This window comes from Arachis ipaensis, chromosome B9, assembly GCF_059453495.1.
Source record: "Arachis ipaensis isolate K30076 ecotype BB chromosome B9, ASM5945349v1, whole genome shotgun sequence".
NCBI classification, from domain to species: domain Eukaryota; kingdom Viridiplantae; phylum Streptophyta; class Magnoliopsida; order Fabales; family Fabaceae; genus Arachis; species Arachis ipaensis.
In genome coordinates, this window is record NC_142444.1 from 282973 (window position 1) to 303390 (window position 20418).

The 20418-nt window shown below is 37.9% G+C and overlaps 6 protein-coding genes across 8 annotated transcripts; 3 read left to right on the forward strand and 3 right to left on the reverse strand.

Moving 5' to 3' along the window:
• Positions 1-2646: 2646 nt before the first annotated feature.
• On the reverse strand, positions 2647-6484 carry ARP8 (actin-related protein 8). Its single transcript, XM_016349072.3, has 12 exons — positions 5877-6484; positions 5714-5799; positions 5564-5634; positions 5403-5470; positions 5185-5246; positions 4907-5004; positions 4274-4355; positions 3904-4046; positions 3605-3753; positions 3365-3498; positions 3149-3267; positions 2647-2984 (listed from the first exon to the last, which is right to left on the reverse strand). Exons 1-12 carry the CDS (start codon positions 6197-6199, stop codon positions 2907-2909), a joined length of 1413 nt encoding a protein of 470 aa, XP_016204558.2. The 5' UTR covers positions 6200-6484; the 3' UTR covers positions 2647-2906.
• Positions 6485-7488: 1004 nt separating this feature from the next.
• PSAG (photosystem I subunit G) lies at positions 7489-8144 on the forward strand. Its single transcript, XM_016349071.3, has one exon. It carries the CDS (start codon positions 7540-7542, stop codon positions 8029-8031), a length of 492 nt encoding a protein of 163 aa, XP_016204557.1. The 5' UTR covers positions 7489-7539; the 3' UTR covers positions 8032-8144.
• Positions 8145-9507: 1363 nt separating this feature from the next.
• LOC107645058 (high mobility group B protein 10) lies at positions 9508-12080 on the forward strand. Its single transcript, XM_016349068.3, has 6 exons — positions 9508-10153; positions 10381-10459; positions 10704-10866; positions 10962-11009; positions 11246-11601; positions 11827-12080. The coding sequence occupies exons 1-6, from the start codon at positions 9948-9950 to the stop codon at positions 11902-11904; spliced, it is 930 nt and encodes a 309-aa protein (XP_016204554.1). The 5' UTR covers positions 9508-9947; the 3' UTR covers positions 11905-12080.
• On the reverse strand, positions 12072-13756 carry LOC107645056 (berberine bridge enzyme-like 22). Its single transcript, XM_016349066.3, has one exon. The coding sequence runs from the start codon at positions 13754-13756 to the stop codon at positions 12167-12169; it is 1590 nt and encodes a 529-aa protein (XP_016204552.1). The 3' UTR covers positions 12072-12166.
• A 1120-nt stretch (positions 13757-14876) lies between these two features.
• Positions 14877-17062, forward strand: LOC107645059 (high mobility group B protein 10). 3 transcript variants are annotated; one of them, XM_021103422.2, is made up of 5 exons: positions 15501-15616; positions 15714-15859; positions 15941-15988; positions 16225-16580; positions 16804-17062. In XM_021103422.2, the coding sequence occupies exons 2-5, from the start codon at positions 15733-15735 to the stop codon at positions 16879-16881; spliced, it is 609 nt and encodes a 202-aa protein (XP_020959081.1). In that variant the 5' UTR covers positions 15501-15616; positions 15714-15732; the 3' UTR covers positions 16882-17062. The 3 variants fall into 3 exon arrangements, with proteins under 3 accessions (XP_088354025.1, XP_088354024.1, XP_020959081.1); XM_088497898.1 differs by having other exon boundaries at positions 15115-15859; XM_088497899.1 differs by lacking the exon at positions 15941-15988 and having other exon boundaries at positions 14877-15859.
• On the reverse strand, positions 15042-20116 carry LOC107645060 (berberine bridge enzyme-like 22). The gene is made up of 2 exons (XM_016349070.3): positions 19034-20116; positions 15042-15728 (listed from the first exon to the last, which is right to left on the reverse strand). Exons 1-2 carry the CDS (start codon positions 20014-20016, stop codon positions 15113-15115), a joined length of 1599 nt encoding a protein of 532 aa, XP_016204556.2. The 5' UTR covers positions 20017-20116; the 3' UTR covers positions 15042-15112.
• Positions 20117-20418: the final 302 nt, after the last annotated feature.

Here is a 20418-nt window from a genome sequence, read left to right on the forward strand (position 1 = left end):
GCTCTCTGTATCTTCTTGTAGTTAATGGTTACATTGAACTCCCTCCTAAACCATGCCTCAGCTTCAGCAGTTTTAAAGTCCCTTTGGTCCCTCAACTTCTCCTCCAGTTGTTCAATAACCCACTTTCTATCAGCTGATTTGTTGGTGTGGCTTCTTGCACAAACATGTTGGTTGACAAACGTCTTTACTTGAAAGCTCTTTGGTTCATTAGACCTTGAATAGTAGATAGTCCAAGGACAGTTGGCTTCATAATAAATTTCCTTACACTTCATAGGTTCCACTCGGCTAAACATGATACTCCTTTCAATTTGTATATTGAACTTCCTAAATGCTCTTTTAAATTGGTCCATATTTTCGAATTCCATCCCCAGCTCTAAATGTACTGAGCCAAAAGCAGCATTCGGATTTCCTTGAGGCCAAACAATGCGCTCTACCTCATAGTCACTATCACAGTCTGATGAATAAGGGCTGTGCAGCTCCTCAGACTCATATTGATGGTAATTTGGGTTAGAGTCATCATCATCACTCTCTAAAGACTCACTGGTTGTACGAGGGACAAATATTTTTGGAGCTTCACCTATGCCTCCTTGCACAAAGGTCTGTCCACTAGGAGCTAGCCTCTTGTAAAAATTTCTTCTGTTCTTTTGTTTTCCTCTTGATTCCTGGGTAGGGACCTCATTTTGTACAAGGTTGGATTGTGGTTGAGTTCCAGCCTCAGAATGTGTTGGTGGTTCAGTTTGTGTGGTTTGGGGTTGGGCCACAGGTGGTGTGTGTTGGGCTTGGGCCACAGGTGCTGTATTAACTTGTTTGGGTTGGACTTGGACTGTGGGTGAGATTGTTTTGGGTTGGGATTGGGCTCCAGTGGCTGTATTAGATTGTGTAGTTTTTTGTTGTCTTTTTCCTTGGGTTGGTTCTTTTGGTTGAAGTTAAGGATGTCTAGGATGACTTCTGACCTACTGTTGTTGTTAGTTTTCTTGGCCTCAGAATCCTGGCTGGTTTTAGAGTCCTTTGTGCCCTATTCTTCGTCCTCCCACTAGGTGAAATTACAATATCTGCATTCACATTGGATGGTTCTGTTTCAGAGGTAGGCACCTCTTCTGCATCTACGTCAACCACCTCAACCTCAGTTGGAATATCTACAGTGTGCTCCCAATACACATGTACCATCCTATCATCATTTCTAATTGCATCCTCATACATGTTCACCATATCCCTATCAAGCTTAAGAGCAACACCACCCCCGGCATCAAGCTTTCCCCAGTAAAAATCCTTCCAATGAATATATCTCAAATCCTTGAATAACCCCTCCATGAAAAAAAGATTTAGTGTATCCACATTGACTCTCGGTATTAAGGACACTTGACCACCACTGTATACTGTAACCCCTTTTGAATTTCTCTCTAACCTCCCCCTATGGTGATACACGAGCGTGATGTGACTTGACATCTACGAAGAAAACAAAACCCTCATAATCACTACTAAACCCAGAAAACCATCATTTTTTTTCGGATAATCACTAACTAGTAACTAAACAAAGATCTAATAGCATGTTCGATCATAATTGGTATAGTCGGAAGTTCAAAAGATATTACCTTTAGATCGTTGTTGTGGTGGTGTGGGTTGCCTTCTTCGAGTAAACTAGCAAAGTATTCCTCCAACGATCAAGTGAGTAACGACTTCAGAGTAATGCCATTGCCTCTCTGCTAGGGCTTTCTAACTCTCTCAACGTGCAAACTATCTTATATTGAAGGTTCATAATTCAGTTAAGGGAGGGTTTCAGCCTTAATTTTGTTTAATTAATCATTAAAATAAAAGATTTTTTCTGAGTTAACACTAAATGGACAGCTCACTCAACTAAAGGTTCCAACAAGGAGTAAAGAGAGCCACGTGTCAACTCAAACTAACGACACCACACGCTGATGGCCGGAAGAGTGAATGTGTCTGTCGGAGTATATAATTACTGTGCACGCATGACTCATTAAATGATTGAAGTGTATTCGTGTCCAGCATGTGAACTTTCAGGTGTAATTTTGTCTCTTCTTCCTAAAAACAATGTCAGATTGGACAAAATCATTAAATCATTACATGTGTACACTTTTGCTATGCGAGACATATTCTTATTAATGTAGTGGTGGATGTGACTACCAAAACATATGATTCATGTGTACATATCACTCATTAAATAATTCGAACAGAATTGTGTTTTGTGTGTGAACTTTTATATATACATTTGTCCATTCTTCCTAAAATATAACTAATCAACCTGGTGCTCTCTTTTTTTACTCATTGAACATCATCTTTAACTCTTAAAAGATAATAAACCAACTTAGATCAGTCGAATGGTCAGTTCACTCATTTGATTAAATAAATATCAATAAGTGTCGGATAAATCCGTATCAAATTAATTTTTCGGCGTGTCAAACTAAAAGATACCATGAAAAAACAAAAAAAAAAATCTTAAGGATAATATTAAGAGGGTAGTAGAATAACAGAGACCAAGTTTATGAACAGAAAAACACAACAGATTATATTAAAAGCTAGACACTATTACACACAGACCAAATGGTAAACCCGTCCATTCAAATTACTAAAGACCTTGGTGGTAGCCGAAAAATCATAACAATGTATTTCACTACCATAACTTCGTTTGTTATACATCGAATCCCTCATTTTGTGGACTGCAATTTTATTTATAGCTTCGTCGCAAGTTGCAATATAAGAATTTTTTTTTATCCTATTATTGTTGTGTACATAAATCAGCCCATTTACCATCTATACTTTTGTAAAGAAAGAAATCACATTATTTACGCATACAAGAAATCCTGCTATATAATTCACCCCTGCTGTTGTGCAGGAGGAGGATGAATAATTTACATTCAGAAAAAGATTTAGATGAGACCGGTGAATCACCAAATGAGGTTGAGTCTCGGCTTCTGTCGGAACTGTTTCTTGGTCACACACCATGGACCAGGAAATGTGCTCAGCTGCATTATATGCCAATAAAGAATACAGTCAGCCACGTCATATTAAAATCAAAGAAATCTATAAAAAAAAATTAAAAAATTCAGCTGAAATTGATCATGGAATAAAATGACCTATGCAACATGCTAAATTTGAATATCTATCTGCAAGGTAGTGGAAATCTTACATTGCCAATGATCTTTGCTCCAAACCAAGGAGTATCGGCACCATATGGAGGAGGTATGACTCTGGTTCCATTGGATATGTAGGGAGGAAGTAAGGCCTTTAGTTCCTTCTCTAACCTTTCTGCATAAGAACCATGCCAATCAGAACTCCATTAGAAGTCGGACAATGTACCAAATAGCAGTAAATCTCATCTCAGCAAAGAGAAAAAGGATATTACCTGCCAAACCTGGTAAGCATGCAGAACCCCCTGATAAAACTACAGTCTTGTACCAATCACTGTCACCTGCTAATTCCGCAGAATGGCAATGCTCCATGCAAAGAGCTATGGCCTGGTGCAAACCCATTGCTTGCCTATTCCAACAAGCACAACTTAAGCTCACCATAAACCCATGGTAATTCATGGAAAGCATTAGGAAAAAGGCCAGCAAAATACAGGTAAAGCATTACAAGAACTTACACTCCAGCAAGATGAGGCTGGAATAAGATCTCTCCAGTTTGAAACCGCTCTTTTGAAAGTGTAAACCGTCCTTCTCCAACAGCTTCAAATGATGCTTGTGCATCTTTTGATAGCTCAGCTTCATAATCAAGAGCAACATAGCACAGCTTCTGTTGCCCGGTAACCAACAAACACCCAACAACTTCAGTGAGAAGAATTTTAAGGAGAAAAAATAGATCTAAAAACTCAATGCCAAACACTCCCATCACCATTCAACAATAATTAAAAAAAAAAAAGAATATGAAGCACAATACGCGTACCTCTTTCAATGTGCGGACAGTGTATAAAGACTGAAAATTTAGGTTGTTGAGTTGCATCTTCTCCCTCAGAAATCCTGTAAGTTTTAGTGCTCCCAGTCCCACAACTTCCACGCCCACACTGCGCATCACTTTACCATTAAAAACTGCAGAAAGACAATAAAGGCTGGAGTCACACCAATGAAGAAGAAAAGTCATTGGGTTCTGCCATACAAAGTCAAAAAAATATTGTACATTGAAACAGAGATGTTTAGCATTGAGTATAACTGTTCCCAACTTGGATAACAACTGGTGGTAAATCACACAAGAAAAGCAAAAATTGCGAATTCTATTGAGAGAAAATAGAAAGAGCAAGAAGAAAACTAGAGCATACTTGGAACTACAGATGTGACTTGAAACCCTATATTAACAGCTATTCCAGAAGTACGTTTTGCAGCAAACAGAGCTAGAGTTGCCTACATTTTACAAAATAGAAAATAAGTAAATATGGAAATAACATTGACAATAAAGAACAGAAGAAACAATGCTATATTTTGCAAAAATCCGTGGACGACTATATTCATAGTATGCATAATGATAATTGATTAGTTGTAAACAAGGTTTCTGCCTCTAAGTCTAGAGCCTCAGACTAAGCAATCTAAGAGTAATAATTCTATTGTGCTTGAGCATGAATTCTGCCACTCTCACCTTCTAGAAACTTCAACTGAAGAACCAGCTTGAATTTAGGCATGTGCCCGTGCCCATGCATTGTTTACATTTCAAGCCCAAAGGGCTCTTGCATGAGAGGCCATTTAGATATAAAAATTATCGACGAGTATACAATTCAAAATTTAGGCTTTGGGGATAGCTGGACATTAGTGATATACGTGAGATCTTGAGAGAAAAAACACAGTTACATATAAACCATGAAAGAGGTTACAGAAAAGGGATATCATATTCGAATGTAATCTCACCATTACAGTAAGTTGTAACTGGAACTTATCTAGGGTCTTTTATTTTCATTTACCTGGTTGACAGCACAAACAGCGGGAACATTCATGTCAAACAGGGCAGAATAGATTGCTTCTTTAAGCTGCCGTCTTGATGCTTTAGCTGATTCAGTATCTGGAATGAGGGAACAGATTAACATTATACAGTTGGAGAATCATGTATTTAGAAAAAAAAATTGTACGAAGTTATATAATTTATATTACATTATAGAAGTCAATGCACTCTTTTCTGTTTATTTTTTTCTTTTTACAATCACTACTCACTAGCGAATGTAAGTCATAAAATGTAACTGACCATCATAATGACATATTGGCACGGAAACAATAACAGGTTGTGTATTTGGTTTCACCTGCATCCTGCAGAGTGCAGAGAAAGAAAGCAATATATAACAAATGAAACCAAAGTAACAATATTTCTCTAGCCCCAAGATTAAGCAATGATTGCAAAAGAATAGCCCCGTGCCCTTAACTGCTGGCGTACACATGCGCAATTGATGATCAGAATGTGTATACCTGTTATATATAGTTGCAAAAAAATGTCGTAGTCTAGTATACATTGGAGACTCGATGTTACCGAATTCCTGCATCTCAAAAACATGAGAAAGGAGGGAAAGCTGGTATGATTTGCATGAATATTTTGTAGGCTAATGAAACAGATCGAACAAAATGATTACCAAAAACGTTGCTGAACGGCCGGATGGAGAGGCATATTTGCTCCAACCGAATTTGCAATAGCCAGAACCGCCTAGAGAATAATGGAGATTGGAATTAAGAAAAGTGAGAAGGTGAGATGAGAGAGGCAAGTTGTGGAGTGGAAGACTAACCATCAATGATAACGGAACCAGGAACGCGAGCTCGTTGGCCATAAATATGCTTGAAGGAGAGCTGGGGGGTGCGGGCATGGAAGGGTCTGTAATTGAATTGAATAATGAGAAAGCAGGAAAGAAGGAATGAAAATTGGAAGAATGAAAGAGGAATAGTACTGACGGAAGAGGGAGAGGGTAGCCATAGCTCAAGGTGGCCTCAGCAAAGAAAAGAGAGTCGGAAGAAGGGTCGGGCTGATAGGTCTGAAGGAAGTGAACCCACAAACGATTGTCGAAAACGAGGCATCTGAGAGCCTTGCATACGCAGCTCATTTTGGCTGCATCCTTGGGCCCCAACACCCTCAGGATTTGCAACAATATGTCTCCCGGCAGCTGCTCCAACTCTCCCAGATCGGATCGTGAACACGCCTCTGCTCCGCTCCCATCCACTTTCCCTCTCGACGTGCTTGACACCAGTTCCCACACCCTCCTCAGCACCATCGACATGTCCCTCTCTCGGTTGCAATTGTTGCTGTTACACCAAGATAATCACAACTCCTCATATTCTATTTCATCCTCTTCATTCTCATTTAATTAATTAATTACTAATCAAATCGCTGCTCACTGTTGACTAATGAGACCATGGGAGCGCCCACTTTGCTTCGTAGTTGGTTAATGGATCTATCTAGAACCACTACTAATTCTATTTTTCCAATACTTGCATCGCTGATTATCACGCTCCATTCATTCGTTACCTTTTTACCCTCTTCAATACAATTCTGAATTCTCTTCATTTACTGTTTGTCTATTTATTGATTTTTAAAATGACATCTGTTCACTTGTTGACTTCTTGTGGATTCATTTATTTATTTATTTTATATTCGAGTTTTTGAAAGAGTTGGTCAGGAATTGACTTTTGGTAGTAAATTTTAACTTATTCTATATCAATTAGGTATATATCAAAATTTCTTATTAATATATAATATATATTAAAATATAAAAAATAATTAAATTATATATATCGATATAAAAATATATGATAATTAATTTTGATGACAAATTTTAATATTAAATAGAATTTTTAATTTTTAATTTTAAATATAAAATTTTAATATTCTTCACAAGTTAATTTTGTTGAGTATTCTTAATTCTAAATTTTAAATACAAAATATTAAACCTTAAATTTTCAAACCTCCAAATAATGAAAAATAAAAAATAAAAAATAACTTTATCACTAAAAACATATCAATATATAAAATTTTCACTATATATTTTGTATAATATGATTGAATAATTTTTAGAATTTAATTTTGATATACGGTTAATATAAAATTATTTTAAATATTAAATATTAAATAAAAAATATTAAAACTTAAATTTTTAAACCTTCAAAAAATAAAAAATAAAAATAACTTTATCACTAAAAATATATTAATATATAAATTTTTTACTATATATTTTGTATAATATGATTGAATAATTTTTAAATTTTAATTTTAATATACTATTAATATAAAATAATTTTATAAGTATATTTAACTACATAATATCACATAACTAAAAATAATTATTTTTTATATTAATTACATAAAAAAAAACTGAATGTAAATCAAAATTAAATTCTAATTTATCCGTAGAAGGAGTTATTGAGTGAATTATTGTTTTGTAAATAATGAAATGTAAAAGGAACAAGATGTGATCCAAAATGAGCCAATAGAAGTAAGGCAAGTCATAAGCAAATCCGGATTCCATGGTGGAGAATGAGAAAGCATCTATCTTTATCTTTGGCTTCCACAACCACTCTATATCATCAACTCTGAGAAAGGCGAAAGCAAAGCAAGCAGAAAATGGCAGCCTCAGCATCATCCATGATGATATCAAGTACCCATCATCGTGCCTTATCATCGCCCACCATACACCAGAAGCCATCAAGCGTGTGCTTCCAGGGTCTGAGGCAGCTCACAATTAGAAGGAGCTTGTCAAGCAGCAGCGGCGTGAGAAGGGTGGTTCCTCCACGTGGCGGCGTGAGAGCTGAGCTGAGCCCAGCTCTGGTGATAAGCCTGAGCACTGGGCTGTCGCTGTTCTTGGGGAGGTTCGTGTTCTTCAACTTCCAGAGGGAGAACGTGGCCAAGCAAGGGTTGCCGGAGCAGAACGGGATCACGCACTTCGAGGCTGGTGACTCGCGTGCCAAGGAGTACGTCAGCATCCTCAAATCCAACGATCCTGTGGGATTCAACCTTGTTGATGTATTGGCTTGGGGATCCCTCGGCCACATCGTTGCTTACTACATCTTGGCCACCTCCAGCAATGGCTATGATCCTAGTTTCTTTCCTCAATGAGTCAAATACATCCATTTATTATTTATATTCTCTCTGATCTGCTGCTACTCATCTATGTATATCTTTTCTACTTCTGCATTATCAACTGCTAGCTTATTTAGCTTGCTTTCCCATGTGTATAACTACTATTCTCATTCATGCACGTGTGCGTTTGTGTCTCCATATCGTTCAAGCAGATTCGTTGCTCAATTTGCAAAACCTACAAAGACAAGACTGCATTATACGCCTTAAACAGATATTCACCCTAGCTTAGCGTTAGTGTAATCATGGTTTAGTTTTTTTTTTTGGCTAATGTTTAATATTCAATCTGGAACCCAAAAAGAAGGAAGTTTCCTTTTGTTTTATTGATCATGGTTATAGATTCGATTCATATATTTCCATTTTCGGAGGATTTCAAATAAAATAGTGAGGAAGTATAGGGAGCTAATCTGTACGAAGGAGGTTTAGAAATGTTCGATTCAGTAGGATAGATGGAAACTATTGATTGAATTCTTGATCTTTCGAATCTAGAGTTTTAATACCATGTCATATACCACTCATCCCAAGAATTTACAGCTGATCAGAAAAGATAACATTTTAATGGTTATATCTCTAATACTTCCTAAACCTCTATTCCATGTACATATGTACAGCTTTACATTTTACTAGGGGTGGCAAAGTGGACTGGCCCGCCCCAACCCGCCCCGCCTAGGCCCGCCACATAAACGGGACGGACCGGCCCGCCCCACCAACTAAAATGGGTTCAAAATGCTAGCCCGCCCCGTTTTATGGCGGATTGGCGGGTTGGCGGGCTAACTCGCTTGACTCTTTTTTTTTTTTTGAAAAATAAAATTCATTAAAATTAACCAAAAAATAATAATTAAAAAATCAAATACAAATAAAAAATAGTCAAATTATAATATAATTTTTTTACTATTTTTTTTATTTTTTAACTTCAATAAAATTGTTCAAAATAATATTTGTCAATAGAATCATCTTTATTTTAAAAAATAAGTCACATAATTTGAGCATATATACAATATTGTAAAATAAAATAAATAAAGTTAATAACTCAAAAAAGAATAAAAACAAAAAATGAAAAAAAGTGTTTAAAAATTCTATAATTATTAATTTTATAATAGTAATCACTCTTTTATTTAATTAAAAAAAAAGAAAATAAAAATCTTCGGCCCGGCGGACCGGCCCGCCCCGCCCCGCTAAAACCCGCCAATTTGGCGGTGCGGGTTTGGCGGGTTTTTTTAATTTGGCGGGCTCCAATTCCTAGCCCGACCCGCCTTTTTAGCGGGTTTAGCGGATCGGTCCGACGGGCTCGACCCGTTTTGCCACCCCTACATTTTACTATGTCTTTTATTCTTAATAAAGGGAATCAAATAATTCTATTGGCTAATTTTAAGTTCCATAATTTGCCCTTCAGAATGCCATTTTTTTCCCTTTCTGAAACTGCTTTCAAGCTCGTAACAAAAAGAAAAGGCACTTAATTGGCACCTAGTCATGTTAATGGTTGTTCGCATATTAGTACAATCGTTTTCCACCCCTACCACTAAATTGGTATCAAATTCAATTAAGATCAAAAGCTTGCACACTACTATTCAGGTTCTTAAACTTTACGGTTTATACTTATTTTCAGTTACGTTTCTATAAGAATACACCTAAAAATTTTCTTTTTTTAACGATGAAAAAATAATTACAATTTTTAAAAATATGAAAACCCAATTATAAATTATTAAAATATAAGAACGTTTATATATGCACTGTAATTGACAAGAATACGCTTGATATCAAAATATCAAAAGTTAGAATGACATGCGGTATATTATATGAAAAGTATAATAGTACTTAAGGTTTGTAGAGTAAGCTAAAGCAATCTATGAAAATAGGGTGTTTTTACTTTTAGTTATTTTAGCGAAGACAAAAAAATGACAACTAGTTCAGCTCAAGGTTCCACCGATTGGTGCCAGCAAGAGAGTGAGAGAGACACACCAAACGGAAATGGGAAATCCTCCGACGCAGCCACCAAAGCTTATCCAACACCAACAGCTTTGTACGACGACCTTGCCCGTGATTCCAACCTCTTTTGGGATAAGCTTGAATCTTTTCACAAATCATTCGGCACTAAATTTAAGTACGTCTTCCTTTTTGTTTCTAATTTTTCTCTTTCTAATTTAAGTTTATGGAAATTTGTCATCTTTGATTGTTTTCTGGTGTGCCCTGAGAGAAAAATTGCCCGTGGTAGCGAAATTTAAAACATGATAATGGAATTGGATTATGCTATGAAAGTGCAGTAGTGTACATGATGGCAAAAATTACTTAGACGAAATTGACAAATTTCCCCCCTTTTTGTTGGTTTAGGGTTCCCACCATAGGAGGAAGGCCACTAGATCTATATCGCCTTTTCGTGGAAGTAACATCTCGTGGTGGTATTGAAAAGGTATGCATTTGATATCTCTATTCTCTGCTAATTGCTAAAATTTAGAGTTCCTTTAATGTCACGGTAAATGACTTCCATGTTTTCACCGGATCTTTTCTGCTGATGGCAAAGATTTTATGATTGCAATTTATCTATGATTCTGCTCAGTATCTTGAAATCTTTTTTATATTGATTTCTCATTTCTCCCTTTTGTAAGACTTTTCTAAAGTAATTCCTCCTAAGTTTTTTTCTGAAGTACATGTAGGTAATTGTAGAACGCAAATGGAAGGATGTGATTGTGGGCTTCAAGTTTCGAGAGACTATTACAAGTGCATCATTTATGGTGCGCAGATACTATCTATCATTGCTTTATCACTTTGAGCAAGCGTATTACTTTCGGAAACAAGTCCCTCCTTCCTCAACACCTGGTGAAACAAAAAAAGTTCTTTCTTTCCCCCATCTAATTATGCTTGTGATCTTTCCTTTTTTGACGCATAAGTTATTTCTTATACGGTATATCCAGATCCTGCAAATAGGAGTCTCGTTGATAGCTTCACACCCTTTGGTGAAGGTACTGCTTTGAATGCTTTGCATGTTCAGGATTAGTGAGTGGAGCATTTAGATCTGATTTGTTTGCTGCTTTGGTTGCTTCATATGCACACTTGTATCTCTGTCTGCTTTTGCTCACTTCTCATGCTTCTTGGAATAACAGCAGTGGTGGATGTAAAGTAGAGTCTGTGTCTTCCTACTAAGGCAATATGCTTTGAATATGTGATAACAGCTAAGCATTGTATTTCTTATATGCAGCCGGTAAAACACAGCAGCTTGGTTCTGTGGTGCCTGGAACAATTGATGGGAAGTTTGATGGCGGTTATATAGTTACAGTTAATCTGGGTTCTGAACAGGTGAAAGGTATTCTGTACCATGTTCCCATCAGTTTGTCCCAGAGTTCTAATACTGTTGGTGTCCATGGTTCACGGAATCGAAAGAAATCTAAATTGGCATTAGGCGATCCATCTCGGCCGAAGTCAAACAAGAGTGGCTACAATTTCTTCTTTGCTGAGAATTATGCCAGGTTGAGGCCCTTATTCCATGGTCAAGAGAGAGCGATTAATAAGAGGATTGGGTTTCTATGGAACAATCTAACAGAAGCAGAAAGACAGGTACTGATGCTCAGTTTTGCATTTAGATAAAGGCTTGGTGCTTGAAATTTTTATACATATACTTCTGTTAAAGTTTGTGAATTGAAAGTAGTACTGTAATGTCCGCATATAAGCATGCGTGTTTTGTGGAATAAACATTCTATCTCAAGAAATGTGTCGAAGAAGCTAGAAGCTGCAATTATCACCAAGACTTTCTCATACGACTTTTTGTAAAATGTCATGCAGGTTTATCAGGAGAAAGGGCTGAGAGATAAGGAAAGATACAAGACTGAATTGTTGGAGTATAAGTCGTCCAATAATTGAACTACTCAATAGACAAATTCTCTTACTATGAATGTGCTTTTATCCCTTTCTATAGTTTAGTTTTCTTTAACATTGTAGTTAGAAATACCCCATGGAAAACTGATGGCTATGAATAGCCTTGGTGTAATGTAGAATATATGAAATTTAAGATCTTTTGTAGCAGCTAATTTTGAAAAGGAAATCAATGCCTGATGATTGGAGTTAGTTATTACAAACAAGTATACATAATAAATAATAATGAAATGAAAAGTAAGAATTGAATTCAGCTAAAGAGAGGAATGCTCTGTTCGTTCCTGAAAAAGTTGCGTGGGTCAACCTTTTTCTTAATCTGCGACAATCTGATGAAGTTGGCCTTGAAGTATTTGACCCCCCAAACACTTGCTTCCGCGAAGCTGGTGTTATCAGGTTTGTTAGTGCCAATATCAAGATCTCTGTAGTTGACATAGGCGGCCCTTGGAGAGTTGGAAACATAAGGAGTCATATAACTGTAAAGACTTGTCATCCACCTCACATGCCTGCTGGATGCCTCCGCGGTATTCACATCCCACTTCACCATGTACTGTATGTTGTAGAGATTCCCTTTCCTGTGAGGAAATGCGATTTCAGATTCTGGAATCTCACTCATCCTTCCGCCATAGGGGTCCATTATAAGCAATGCCAGCACATCTTCTTTCAAAAGCAACTTCCAGATGCCTTCAAGCCCTGCCTCCGGTATAGGCTTCGTTACATAGTCGGATTTGGCCTTGAATGAGCTCTTAAATGTCGTCACTCGGTCCAGCAACGCCTCCAGAGCATCATCTTTGCTGTATCCACCAAAGAACAGAGCAGATTGGATCCATGTCATTTCAGTGCAGTCCTTGGCCTGCAACCCTAACTCAGGGAAGCTCTGCTTCATTATAGGCATCAATCTGTCTATTCCTCCCAGGAAGAAAGAGTTGAATGACGCTTGCACTGTTGCTGAATTGGCGCCGGTGTTCTGCGCAACCACCCTGATGAAAAGATCCTCAGGCAGCTTATCTGCTATGGTTTGCCACTTGAGAATGAGCTTTGTTGCTCCTTCCGCCACCGTTCTTTGGACGTTGAATGCCGTGACAACAGGAGGAACTCGAACCAGCTTGATCTTCCATGAAAGAACCACTCCGAAGCTGGTTCCACCGCCTCCTCTGATGGCCCAGAAGAGGTCTTCTCCCATTGATTTTCTGTCAAGAATTGTGCCATTTGCATCGATGATGGTGGCATCGACAACATTATCTGCTGCAGTTCCAAACTTCCTGAGCATGGTGCCAAATCCTCCACCACTGATGTGGCCTCCCAGTCCAATGCTTGGACATAGTCCTGCAGGGAATCCATGGAGTGCACTTGCTTTGGAGATCTTGTAGTAGAGTTCACCGAGTGTAGCGCCAGCTTGAACCCAGGCTGTCTCGTCGGCAAGGTTGATGTCGATGGAGCGGAGCTTGTTGAGGTCAAGCATCACAAATGGGGCCTTGGAATAAGAGAGAAAGGAAAGGCCTTCGTAGTCGTGGCCGCCACTTCTGACTCTGATCTGCATGCCAAGTTTCTTGGTGCAGAGAATGGCAGCTTGAATCTGAGAAGCACTGAGAGGCGTGAGAATGACAAGAGGCGTAGTGGGTGAGGTTGAGGCTGATGAGGAATTCACCCATCTTGGATTCTGTTCGAATGATTGCAAGGCTTGTTCATACTGTGAGGATGATGAGGTGAGGGCTATTGTTTCAATGGAAGTAGCAGCTCCAGCACTGCTCTTCATGCAATTCTTGAAACTTACACTCTGCTCCTCAACAGAGCCTGCATACGAGATCAATGCAAGAAACACAATCACATAATAAGCCATCATTTCTAGCTTTGTTATTTTCTGTTGTCAATGATGGAATCGTCCCCATATATCTATCTATATATATAGAGAGAGATGCTCAGCTGCACGTAAGTAGCTAGGTAGAATTTTCATGTTATTTTAGCATGTGTGTGTATTCTTTGGAGGGTCAACTATGAATCGGGTGACATGCGCGTTTCATTCGTCTTCTTTTGTGGCGCCGCCCACGTCTCAATGCAATAACTCGAATCTTTCTCTCCTTTCTAAAGCTGGAACACATAGTAGTCTCTTTAGTTTTTTCACAAATAATTCAATCCTAGATCATATATTTTTTAATTAAAAAAATAACCAGCATATTTGGATCTTTAGAATACTTTAAACGGATATTATGTTTTTTAATTATAGTCTTTGAAAAGAAATTCTGAGAAAATCATAAAATTTAGACAGAATCTTGTATATACATGTGGTGTTAGTTCCCGTTCCCACATAATTATTATGTATAATCTAATAAAAAATTCAATATACGTAATTTAATTGACCAAAATTAAAGCTGGCCAAACCATTTGCGAACAGTGATAAATGACATATATATATATATATATATATTACAATATCATAGAGTGGTTTTTCATGTATGATTATTTGAAGTACATCGAGAGTTGGAAACACTTCACGTATCTAGTGTTTTAAGTTTTAACTTTCATTCAAGTTTACATACAATTAAAACTTGGTATGATGTATCGTATATCTATTACGAAAAGTCTAAGGGGCCAGCAACTTTTTTAAATTCTGTCCAGCATGTAACTAGCAAAAAAAAGTGAGTCATTGGATAAAATCTCACACCAATCTCACATCATTAAAATCATCATTAATGGCTATTTGATGGCTACAAAGCATAAAAGTTGCTGCCCTATCCCTCCTCTATGTATTAACATTCAATGCATTAACAAATATTGGCATCAGTATTCAGTAGTATAATGTGGTGAGATAAAGTTCCACTACCCCCACTCTTAGCTTCTGCTTTACAAGTGTCTGAGTTGACCACAAGATGGCCCAAACTATTCTTCAGAGCACACGCTTATTGACATGATAGTATTGGTAGGTCATAATATCTATATTTTATATACATTGGTCTGTGTAGGTCACTTATATTAAGTGCACCAGTGCATATAGGTCAAAAGAAGAATGTTCCCGTTGCCTTATTAATTACTTATTATCCCTTGGCGCTTTTTTGGCAAACTGCAATCAATAACTTGAGAGCAGGGGTAAAAGGGGGAATAAAAAACTTAGTTAAGCTTAGTTTAGTTTATTACGACACACAATGCATATGTTCAACATAATATCACTCGTGCTCTTATAAGAAATAAAGGGAAAAGAAAGTCAGTTTAAGATAGGAATACTCTGTTCATTCCTGAAAAAGTTATGGGGATCAACCCTTGTCTTAATTTGTGCCAATCTCTTGAAGTTTCCCTTGAAGTACTTCAAACCCCAAACACTTGCTTCTGAGTAGCTTGTGTTAGGAGTATGATGATTGCGGTTTCTACCTAAATCAAGATCCCTATAGTTGGCATATGCAGCTCTTGGGGATCTTGAAACATATGGAGTCATATAGCTATGAAGCATTCTCATCCAATTTACATGCCTATTGGATGCTTGAATGCTGTTGTCATCCCACTTAACCAAGTACTGTATGTTGTACAAGTTTCCCTTCCTGTGTGGAAAAGGGATTTCATATTCTGATATCTCATTCATCCTACCACCGTAGGGATCCATTATTAGCAATGCCAATGCATCTTCTCTTAGAAGCAAATTCCAAATCCCTTGTAGCCCAATTTCCGGTATAGGATCCATCACAAAGTCAGACTTGGCCTTGAAGGAGCTCTTGTAAGTGGTGATTCTGTTGAGCAACACTTGTGCTGGTTCCCATATTCTGTATCCCGCAAAGTACACTGTTGACTCAATCCAACTCATTTCAATGCAGTCTTTAGCTTCCAACCTCAATGTCTTTTACAAGCGCATCATTTATGGTGCGCAGATACTATCTATCATTGCTTTGTCACTTTGAGCAAGCGTATTACTTTCGGAAACAAGTCCCTCCTTCCTCAACACCTGGCGAAACAAAAAAAGGTTCTCTCTTTCCCCCATCTAATTATGCTTGTGATCTTTCCTTTTTTGACGCATAAGTTATTTCTTATACCGTATATCCAGATCCTGCAAATAGGAGTCTCGTTGATAGCTTCACACCCTTTGGTGAAGGTACTGCTTTGAATGGTTTGCATGTTCAGGATTAGTGAATGGAGCATTTAGATCTGATTTGTTTGCTGCTTTGGTTGCTTCATATGCACACTTGTATCTCTGTCTGCTTTTGCTCACTTCTCATGCTTCTCGGAATAACAGCAGTGGTGGATGTAAAGTAGAGTCTGTGTCTTCCTACTAAAGCAATATGCTTTGAATATGTGATAACCGCTAAGCATTGTCTTTCTTATATGCAGCCGGTAAAACACAGCAGCTTGGTTCTGTGGTGCCTGGAACAATTGATGGGAAGTTTGATGGTGGTTATATAGTTACAGTGAATCTGGGTTCTGAACAGGTGAAAGGTATTCTATACCATGTTCCCATCAGTTTGTCCCAGAGTTCTAATACTGTTGGTGTCCATGGTTCACGGAAACGAAAGAAATCTAGATTGGCATTAGGCGATCCATCTCGGCCGAAGTCAAACAAGAGTGGCTACTATTTCTTCTTTGCTGAGAATTATGCCAGGTTGAGGCCCTTATTCCATGGTGAAGAGAGAGCGATTAGTAAGAGGATTGGGTTTCTATGGAACAATCTAACAGAAGCAGAAAGACAGGTACTGATGCTCAGTTTTGCATTTGGATAAAGGCTTGGTGCTTTAAATTTTTATACATATACTTCTGTGGAAGTTTGTGAATTGAAAGTAGTACTGTAATGTTCGCCTATAAGCATGTGTGTTTTGTGGAATAAACATTCTAATCTCAAGAAATGTGTCGAAGCTAGAAGTTGCAATTATCACCAAGACTTTCTCATATGACTTTTTGTAAAATGTCATGCAGGTTTATCAGGAGAAAGGGCTGAGAGATAAGGAAAGATACAAGACTGAATTGTTGGAGCACAAGTCGTCCAATAATTGAACTACTCAATAGACAAATTCTCTTACTACGAATGTGCTTTTATCCCTTTCTATAGTTTAGTTTTCTTTAACATTGTAGTTAGAAATACCCCATGGAAAACTGATGGCTATTAATAGCCTTGGTGTAATGTAGAATATATGAAATTTATGATCTTTTATAGCATCTAATTTTGAAAAAGAAATAACGAGTAAATGTCTAAAATGATCCCTAAATTTTAAATTGCTATTCAATTTAGTCCTCAACTTTTTAAAATGACCAATTAAATCCCTGAAATTCGAAATAGTGCATCTCCGTTAGTCTCTTACAGAAATGTCATCTAAATGTTGATGATGTGACATTCCGGATGTATACTGATGTGTATTAAATTTGAATTTGATTCAAATTGGTACCTAAAATTACTTAATAATATCCAAATTAGTCTATTTTCAATTATAAAACTCTAATTCCCAAATTATTGACTTCTCTTCTTCGATCTCTCTGCTGTCTTCTTCTCTTCTTCGAACTCTCCACTATCTTTCAGTTTATCTTCTTTTCTCGTCTGCATGAGTGATGATGGGTGGTGGGGAGAGAAGGCAAAGTAGCTCAAGTAAGAACAACTCTGTAGGGAGACCTTATGACAGCAAAGGAATGTACAACAGGGGAAGTAGGAACGCCGTTTTCTGTAATTGCAGACTTCGGATGGTGATGAAGTATTCAACGACAACAGAGAATTCTGCTAGACTATTTTATGGTTGTCCAAACTATGAGGTAAGGTTATGGCTCTAAAGAAAATGTTAAGATAGTTTCACTTTGAGTTTGGATTCACCTGCGTTTTTTACTTTGTAGTATGGAATTTATTGTAATTTTTTCTGTTGGGTTGATGGAGGCGAAGAACCAGTTTGTGCAACACCCATTTCACAAAATTTTTTGCATGAGTTCAATTGAAAAATAACAAATTTAGAAAGTGATGTTAAGATCTTGAAGATGATGATAATGATTACCTTATTAAAAGTGGAAAATATATTTTAGCTTAATGGACGAATACATATAATTTAAATCTGTGTTGAATTTAAAATTAATCCAATCGCATTAACTTGTAATCAAAATAGTTTTTAGGTAAGTGTACTGATCTTGTAGTTCAGAATGAATATGAACTGGAAAATAGCGGAGAGGATGAAGAAGAGAAGAAGACAATCAAAGAAGAGAAGATAATAATTTAGGGATTAGGGTTTTACAATTGAAAATGGACTGATTTAAATATTATTAAGCGATTTCAGGTACCAATTTGAATCAAATTCAAGTTTAGTACACATCACCATACAGCTGGAATGCCACATCATCAATGTGTAAAAGACACTTTTGTAAAGAACTAACAGAAATGTACTTTTTCGAATTTCAAGCATTTAATTGATTATTTTAAAAAGTGGAAGACTAAATTAAATAAAATTTGAAATTCAAGGAACATTTTGAGCATTTACTCAATAAATAATGCCAGATGGTTGGAGTTACTTATTACAAACAAGCATACATAATAAATAATAATGAAATGAAAAGTAAGAATTGAATTCAGCTAAAGAGAGGAATGCTCTGTTCGTTCCTGAAAAAGTTGTGTGGGTCAACCTTTTCCTTAATCTGCGACAATCTGATGAAGTTGGCCTTGAAGTACTTGATCCCCCAAACACTTGCTTCCGCGAAGCTGGTGTTATGACGTTTGTTAGTGCCAATATCAAGATCTCTGTAGTTGACATAGGCGGCCCTTGGAGAGTTGGAAACATAAGGAGTCATATAACTGTAAAGACTTGTCATCCACCTCACATGCCTTCTGGATGCCTCCGCGGTATTCACATCCCACTTCACCATGTACTGTATGTTGTAGAGATTCCCTTTCCTGTGAGGAAATGCGATTTCAGATTCTGGAATCTCACTCATCCTTCCGCCATAGGGCTCCATTATAAGCAATGCCTGCACATCTTCTTTCAAAAGCAACTTCCAGATGCCTTCAAGCCCTGCCTCCGGTATAGGCTTCCTTACGTAGTCGGATTTGGCCTTGAATGAGCTCTTGAATGTCGTCACTCGGTCCAGCAACGCCTCCGGAGCGTCGTCTTTGCTGTGTCCACCAAAGAACAGAGCAGATTGGATCCATGTCATTTCAGTGCAGTCCTTGGCCTGCAACCCTAACTCAGGGAAGCTCTGCTTCATTATCGGCATCAATCTGTCTATTCCTCCCAGGAAGAAAGAGTTGAATAACACTTGCACTGTTGCTGAATTGGCGCCGGTGTTCTGCGCAACCACCCTGATGAAAAGATCCTTAGGCAGCTTATCTGCTATGGTTTGCCACTTGAGAATGAGCTTTGTTGCTCCTTCCGCCACCGTTCTTTGGACGTTGAATGCCGTCACAACAGGCGGAACTCGGACCAGCTTGATCTTCCATGAAAGAACCACTCCGAAGCTGGTTCCGCCGCCTCCTCTGATGGCCCAGAAGAGGTCTTCTCCCATTGATTTTCTGTCAAGAATTGTGCCATTTGCATTGATGACGGTGGCATCGACAACATTATCTGCTGCAGTTCCAAACTTCCTGAGCATGGTGCCAAATCCTCCACCACTGATGTGGCCTCCCAGTCCAATGCTTGGACATATTCCTGCAGGGAATCCATGGAGTGCACTTGCTTTGGAGATCTTGTAGTAGAGTTCACCGAGTGTAGCGCCAGCTTGAACCCAGGCTGTCTCGTCGGCAAGGTTGATGTCGATGGAGCGGAGCTTGTTGAGGTCAAGCATCACAAATGGGGCCTTGGAATAAGAGAGAAAGGAAAGGCCTTCGTAGTCGTGGCCGCCACTTCTGACTCTGATCTGCATGCCAAGTTTCTTGGTGCAGAGAATGGCAGCTTGAATCTGAGAAGCAGTGAGAGGCGTGAGAATGACAAGAGGCGTAGTGGGTGAGGTTGAGGTTGATGAGGAATTCACCCATCTTGGATTCTGTTCGAATGATTGCAAGGCTTGTTGATACTGTGAGGATGATGAGGTGAGGGCTATTGTTTCAATGGAAGTAGCAGCTCCGGCACTGCTCTTCATGCAATTCTTGAAACTTACACTCTGCTCCTCAACGGAGCCTGCATACGAGATCAATGCAAGAAACACAATCACATAATAAGCCATCATCTCTAGCTTTGTTATTTTCTGTTGTCAATGATGCAATCGTCGCCATATATCTATCTATATATAGAGTGAGAGATGCTCAGCTGCACGTAAGTAGCTAGGTAGAATTTTCATGTTATTTTTATATTTTAGCATGTGTGTGTGTATTCTTTGGAGGGTCAACTATGAATCGCGGTGACATGCGCGTTTCATTCGGCTTCTTTTGTGGAGCCGCCCACGTCTCAATGCAATAACTCCAATCTTTCTCTCCTTTCTAAAGCTGGAACACATAGTAGTCTCTTTAGTTTTTTCACAAATAATTCAATCCATATATTTTTTAATTAAAAAAATGACCGGCATATTTGGATCTTTAGAATACTTTAAACGGATATTATGTTTTTTATTTATAGTCTTTGAAAAGAAATT

Excerpts from the sequence above, each read along its gene's own strand:
- LOC107645056 (XM_016349066.3), bottom strand. The coding sequence starts at position 13,756 with ATGATGGCTTATTATGTGATTGTGTTTCTTGCATTGATCTCGTATGCA.
- LOC107645060 (XM_016349070.3), bottom strand. The coding sequence starts at position 20,016 with ATGATGGCTTATTATGTGATTGTGTTTCTTGCATTGATCTCGTATGCA. Across the intron at positions 15,729-19,033 it reads CAGAGCTTCCCTGAGTTAGG|GTTGGAAGCTAAAGACTGCA; the intron begins GTTGCAGGCCAA and ends AAAGACATTGAG.
- ARP8 (XM_016349072.3), bottom strand. The coding sequence starts at position 6,199 with ATGTCGATGGTGCTGAGGAGGGTGTGGGAACTGGTGTCAAGCACGTCG. Across the intron at positions 3,268-3,364 it reads ATGCTTACCAGGTTTGGCAG|AAAGGTTAGAGAAGGAACTA; the intron begins GTAATATCCTTT and ends GTTCTTATGCAG. Across the intron at positions 2,985-3,148 it reads GAGCAAAGATCATTGGCAAT|CTGAGCACATTTCCTGGTCC; the intron begins GTAAGATTTCCA and ends CATATAATGCAG.
- LOC107645058 (XM_016349068.3), top strand. The coding sequence starts at position 9,948 with ATGACAACTAGTTCAGCTCAAGGTTCCACCGATTGGTGCCAGCAAGAG. Across the intron at positions 11,010-11,245 it reads CTTCACACCCTTTGGTGAAG|CCGGTAAAACACAGCAGCTT; the intron begins GTACTGCTTTGA and ends TCTTATATGCAG. Across the intron at positions 11,602-11,826 it reads TAACAGAAGCAGAAAGACAG|GTTTATCAGGAGAAAGGGCT; the intron begins GTACTGATGCTC and ends AATGTCATGCAG.
- LOC107645059 (XM_088497898.1), top strand. The coding sequence starts at position 15,733 with ATGTCTTTTACAAGCGCATCATTTATGGTGCGCAGATACTATCTATCA. Across the intron at positions 15,860-15,940 it reads ACCTGGCGAAACAAAAAAAG|ATCCTGCAAATAGGAGTCTC; the intron begins GTTCTCTCTTTC and ends CCGTATATCCAG. Across the intron at positions 16,581-16,803 it reads TAACAGAAGCAGAAAGACAG|GTTTATCAGGAGAAAGGGCT; the intron begins GTACTGATGCTC and ends AATGTCATGCAG.
- PSAG (XM_016349071.3), top strand. The coding sequence starts at position 7,540 with ATGGCAGCCTCAGCATCATCCATGATGATATCAAGTACCCATCATCGT.